Source organism: Gekko japonicus, unplaced genomic scaffold, assembly GCF_001447785.1.
Source record: "Gekko japonicus isolate JY-2015 unplaced genomic scaffold, Gekko_japonicus_V1.1 scaffold4716, whole genome shotgun sequence".
Classification (NCBI taxonomy): Eukaryota; Metazoa; Chordata; class Lepidosauria; order Squamata; family Gekkonidae; genus Gekko; species Gekko japonicus.
Genome location: NW_015163758.1, coordinates 48,951 through 54,962, shown reverse-complemented (window position 1 = coordinate 54,962; position 6,012 = coordinate 48,951). Strand labels below are relative to the sequence as shown.

The 6,012-nt window shown below is 50.5% G+C and overlaps 1 protein-coding gene across 1 annotated transcript in view; it reads right to left on the bottom strand.

Moving 5' to 3' along the window:
* NPTX2 (neuronal pentraxin II) overlaps positions 1-5,620 on the bottom strand; it is a 22,383-nt gene extending 16,763 nt beyond the window's left edge. Inside the window, exon 1 of the mRNA XM_015407908.1 lies at positions 5,255-5,620. Coding sequence (XP_015263394.1) covers positions 5,255-5,620 — 366 coding nt within the window. The remainder of the gene's footprint in view (positions 1-5,254) is intronic.
* Between the last annotated feature and the right edge of the window lie 392 nt (positions 5,621-6,012).

Genomic DNA, 6,012 nt, shown 5'->3' with positions numbered 1-6,012 from the left:
AGGAAGGAAGGAAGGAAGGAAGGAAGGAAGGAAGGAAGGAAGGAAGGAAGGAAGGAAGGAAGGAAGGAATTATGAAATCAAACCTCAGTCTCCATCAGCCTCAGGGACTTTCACTAATCCCAACATGCAGACAAATCTGCTGGCCTGAATTGAGCCTCTGCCTCCTTTTCAAAGGCCGCTTTCTAAAGTGGCTTTTGACAAGTGTCACACAGAAGGGGCACTCTACAGTGACGGGACTGAGCAAAAGAACTCTCCGCATGGTCTAATGGAACCAAAGAGGGGTGGGAGGTCTCAGGGCAACCCCAAACATCAGGAAGAAATCTCCTAGGGGTCAAAAGCATTCTTTATAAGAGGTAAGGCTTTATGTCTGGAGCATATGCCTTTGATTGTAACCAGACTTTTTTTTAACATCGGCAAACAGCGAGATGTCAAAAATCTGTATTTTCTTGATGGCACTGGAGTATATCCCAAAAACCAGGTTTCTCAGAAAGGTATTCGATGTTTGAAGAATGAGGGCTTCAGACCGGGAACATTACAAACCCATCTCCAGACGAGGTGTTACATATGAACGGCTGCATTCAAACGCTGTGACGAATAAATTCAAATGTTGCGATAAAAGCATGTCAAGCAACAAACTAGGTTTTCAGGCCACAAATTCTGTTTAGTCTGTTGTATGTCAGTAAGGAATCCTGGCTTGTGCGTAAACTCTGCTTTGTGTAAGAGGAGACCTTCCCCAGATGGTGGTCCTTTTGGCCAGCAAGCGTCCTTTGACTCACAAAAGCTCCTACCCAGAATATCTTGTTGGTTTCTAAGGTGCTGCTGTACTGAAATCAAACTGTTCTACTGCAGAGTGATATGGCTACTCAAAAAAAAACCCAAAGCTTATACCCCCAAAATCTTTTTGGTCTCTAAGGTGCTTCTGGATTTGAATCTAGCTGTCTGACTGCAGACCAACACGGCTCCCCTCTGAAACTATGCAACAAATGGTGGTTTAAATTTGCAGACGTCACACCAAACCACAATTGGTGCAAACTGCGGTTAACCAACCAGCTAGAAAGCCTTGTCTGAACTCCCAGTTTGGATGCCAAACAACAAACCCCCGATTGGCTGGATTCACTGCATTCAGACATCCCAAACTGACTAGCATTCCATCAAACCATAGTGTCTGAGACCCTGTGCATTGTGATTTCTGAGCAGAAATATCACATTAACCATGGTTCAGCTCTGCTTCTTGCAAAGCTCATTTTCTTTCTGTACCTGTGCTAGGTCAGGCCACTGTTTCCCCCCCAATAACAATTAAGATCTGGTAAGGCCAAATGAAATTACATCAGAACAGAACGCTTATCAGTGCCACCATTAGCGTCTTGAAGACTCACAAAGATATATTCCGTCAGGAGCTCTCAGTTCATCAGAACTCAATTCATCAGATACATTGGAGAGCAAATCTACAGCAAACATATTTTACGGCTGATGAAGGAAGATGTCCGAGATTTCTACGTTACTGACAATGCAGGGGTTTTTTTCTTGATAAGAAAAAGCCTCCTTATTATATGCCTGACCTCAATAGGCGTCATCTTCGATATTTTATCAGTGTGAGATTTCCCCAGTACGTGGTGGCAACGCTGTAGCAATTGCTGTTTCAAATGGATTGCTCACTTTTGCATTGATTGCTTAAAAAAAAAGTTTTTAATTCTGTCTGCCAAGAAGACAGCTGGATTAAGAGAGGAATTGTACCATACTGTGAATAAGTATACATAAGTAAGCAGTCAAAGCAGAGAGGTACAGCTAGAACATTCCCTCTGTTTTCATTCTATTTTTTCTCTATCAGGTTGTGCGTCTTCATTCTCAACATCTTTCCCAGCTCTCAGCAAAACATGCTTATTCTTTTAAAGCGAATGCTCACATGTGGCCCCCATATGCCCAGGTCTTATGATCTGTGATGTCTATGCTACACTTCAACCGTGCTCTTTGTCCTAGAACAGATTAAAAGGGGAGGGAGCCTGGAAAACAACAAATCAGGAAAATAAAGCCCCACAAATCCCCTCTCCATCCATTTTCTTGGAAGACAACAAACAGAGCATCTGTTCTTTTCGTGCTGGGGGGGGGGACTTTAAACTATGGACAACTAAAACCCAGGTCTGGAAACTTTACTTGTTGCAATAGATTTTTCCACAAGACAGCCATGCAATACGGATCCCCTCTCTGAAAGCTAGTGTTTGCAAACGCGGTCTTCTCCCTCTCCTATGCCTGGAAGGGAGCGGGGAATGAGCTCTCTTTTCCAGAGAACTTCGGGAACACGTTTCATTCAAACATAAGCTGCATTTGGGGGGGGGAGGGACCGAGAAGACAGTGTCACTATAGAGATTCCGGGAAAGCGTGCTTGTTTATTCCAGTCTCCCACTGGGCCGCAACTCTGCTAATTGCACCCCTGGTAATCTATTACATATATATTTAGCAAGTGACAGAAGTCCCCCCCCCGGGGGGGTGAGAGTGAAGTGCCTACAGCTGCCCAGAAGGAGAAAAGAAGGGTGGTTTAGAAGCATCACCCATCTGTGCACACATGGCAGAAAGGAGAGAGGTGGGGGAAATAATGAGGAACACTCCAAAGGCCAGTAACCCAGTAATAGAATCATGAGCAGTGCTCAACTCAGCAGACAGGAAACCAAAATATCTGGCATGACACTCTGGATTGTAGAGCCACATTTATATTTCTGGACACTTCTGGAAGGATGGAAGTGCTCTCAAGTTAACAGCTGACATGTGGAGACCCTGCAGTGTTTTCAAGGCGTGAGATGGACAAAGATGGTTTGCCATCGCCTGCCTCTCTGTAGCAACCCTGGACTCCCTTGGTGGCCTCCCATCCAAGTACAAACTTGTTTAGCTTCAGAGCGCTGTCAAGATCAGGCTAGCCCGGGGCCAGCCAGGTCGGGGGAGGGGGGAGGTATTACCCATCCCCATTTCCTGATACAGCTGTTAGAACTAATCCTCGGCACTGATTTATTAGCATGCCAGGCGATGCACAGAATAGATACGGTGGTATCGCTGTCCAGGGTGCGGAAGGGTTCACAGATTTGGCTGTGTGAGTAAATTGGCTGGCACACTGTTCTCTCCCCCCCAAAAAACCCCCCCCCAGCCTTTTAAAAAACACACATGGCATCTGTCTGCATGTGAGCTGACGAGATGTTTCCCGAGAGCCGTCGCTAGGAGAAAAGTTTTAATGACGGACTCTTCTTTTTTCTTACCTCCCATCAAGTAGCCTCACCACACCGCTCCCTGTCATAAGGAGGAACCTTGTAGCACCTTAGAGACTAACAGATTTATTGTGACTTTCGCTTTTGTGGGTCTAGAGCTCATCACCAGATGCATTAAGTGCCAGACAGGTGCATCTATCTCCATACATTCTGTGGCGTATATGTCACATGTGCATATATCTCCACACGTAGTGCATATATGCGCAAAGCTCAGGCTCGGCACAGAAGTGTCACAGATCTTTCACATCTCATGGTGTACTTTTCTCTTTACATGTGTGGGTTTGTGAACAACCACAGGCAATGGGAGAAGATGCAATTTTTCATGCTTTGGGGTGCTAGTTTAAGCCATGTCATGAGAAAGGAAACCTGGGACCCAGTTGGATCCCAAAGGGGAGAGAGTCTTAAATTCCCGATATGTTCTAGTTCATGCTGCCCCACGCAATGGATGAAGAGGCTCTGCCCACCTTTTAGTTTGTTGTTTCTAGCTTTGTTTCTCACAGAGCACCCAAGGAAGCCTTTCCCAGTTTGTGGGTCCAAAAACCCCCAGGGTAGCCCCAAACCCCCCAGGGTAGCCCAATCTCATCAGCTCTTGGAAGCTAAGCAGGGTTGGCCCTGGTTAATGTTTGGATGGGAGACCACCCAGGAAGTCCAGGGTCACTATGAAGAGGCAGGCAACGGCAAACCACCTCTAAATATCTCTTGCCATGAAAACTCTATGGGGTCAGCAGGTCAGTTGTGATTCAACAACACTTTACACCACCAAAGCCTGTGAAAGGGGACTCTACGTTTTTGCAGTTGTTATCCATTTGGGCTTTGCTCAAGTGGGTTGACTCATCTGAAATGTGGTGTTGAAAGAGAGCGTTACAGAATACCGTGGACTGCCACAAAGAGAAACCAGTGAATTCTAGATCAACTCAAGCCTGAACTCTCCCTAGAAGCCAAAGGACTAAACAAAGGCTCTCGGACTTTGGGCACATCATGAGAAGACAAGAGTCACCGGAAAATACAATAATGCTAGGAAAAGTCAAAGGGAAAAGAGGAAGACCCAACATGAGATGGATGGGCTCCATCAAGGAAGCCATGGCCTTAAGTTTGCAAGACCTGAGTAAGGCTGTTAAGCATAGGACACTCTGGAGATCATTCATCCATAGAGTCACCATAATTCAGAATTGATGTGTCATGTGTCATCAGCATACATATATAAACAAAGCTACCTCATCTGGTGTGCTACACTGATGTCGGAAGTGTCTCCACAGCACTTAACACATACAAGTGGGTCGCTGTATTGAGTAAATTGTGACGGGTGGGTTGCCCTACCCCAGAGGTTGGTCACCACTAACTGAGGCTGCGCTCACATAGAATCATAAAGCTGGAAGGGATCTCCAGGGTCATCTAGTCCAACCCCCTGAAAAATGCAGGGAATTCAGAAATATGTCCCCCCAGCCCCAGTGACCCCTGCTCTATGTCCAGAAGGGGGGGGACAACCCACCAGGATCCCTGGCCAAAATGGCCTGGGGAACAATTGCTTCCTGACCCCAAAGTGGTGGCCGGCATTTCCCTGGGCATGTGAGAAAGGGCCACGAGAACTAAGCACTGATGCAACCAGTTTTCCCTCTAAGCTGAGTTAGTGTGAATTAGCTCAGGGTTTTTTAGCCTCCGGCTCACACATTTTTGTCTTAGTTCAGGAAGGATGGCTCCAGAGCAAGCTAATTGATGCAGCAGCCAAATGGTTCGCTCACAACTTTAATGCCAGTGGCTCACAAAGTAGAATTTTTGCACACAAGACTCCACAGCTTAGAGGGAGCATCGGATGCAACCCGTCTTGCCCTCCCTTCTCTTCTCTTCCGAACTCTGCCTCCGCCCTCATTCCCAAGTGCAGGTTTCAGCACCACGGACGGCGCCTCCTTCCCCCCCAAGCCCGGTTTCAGGACCGAGGACAGCGCCCGGGGGAGTTTCCAGCACCGGGGACAGCGTCGTCCTGCGGGTGGGGGGGCTCGCCTCACCTCGAGGTTCTCCAGGCGGTCCTTGAGGGTCTGCATGGTGCGGCTGAGCTGGTCGATGACCTGGCCGGGGTCGCGGGGCAGATCGCCCATGGTGTCCTTCCCTTTGCCCTCCTTCCTCCAGGGCCCCCCTTTGCCGTCGGGCCCGCCCTCGCAGCGGCCCAGCTTGGCGGTCAGCTCGCGGATGGTCTCCCGCTGCTGGCCCAGCGTCTCCTTCTGCTGCAGGATGGTCTCCCGCAGGCGGAGGACGGTGGCCTTCAGCTCCTCCTCGGGGGCCAGGCCGACCCCCGGGGCGGGCGCGGCGGGCAGCGGGCAGGCGGCGTCCAGAGGCAGCGAGGTGCAGACGAAGCGGCGGCCGCCCGGCAGCATGCCTCGGGCTCACTGGGGGGAGCGGCGGCTCAGCGGCATGGGGAGGGCAGGGCGGGCGGCGGCGGTGGGGATCGCGCCACCCCGCAGCGGAGCGGGACCCAAGTACAGAAGGGGAGGCGCGGACTCCACCCCCGACGGCCGACAGAGGGCGGCGGCGGCGGCGGTTCTCTGGCCCCCCAACTGCTCGCAAAGCATCGGCCGACGAAGCCGACGGCTATTCCCCGCCTGCCGGGCTCCTCGCCTCGGCGCGTCCTTAAAAGGGCTGAGCCGGGAGGGGAGGGGAGAGCCGGGAGGAGGCAGGCCGGCGCCGGTTGGCTGAGCGCTCGCCTGACCCGCCCCCGAGTGCGGGGGGGGGGAGCAAGGGAGGCGGAGGGGGCCGGGAAAGGAGCCTC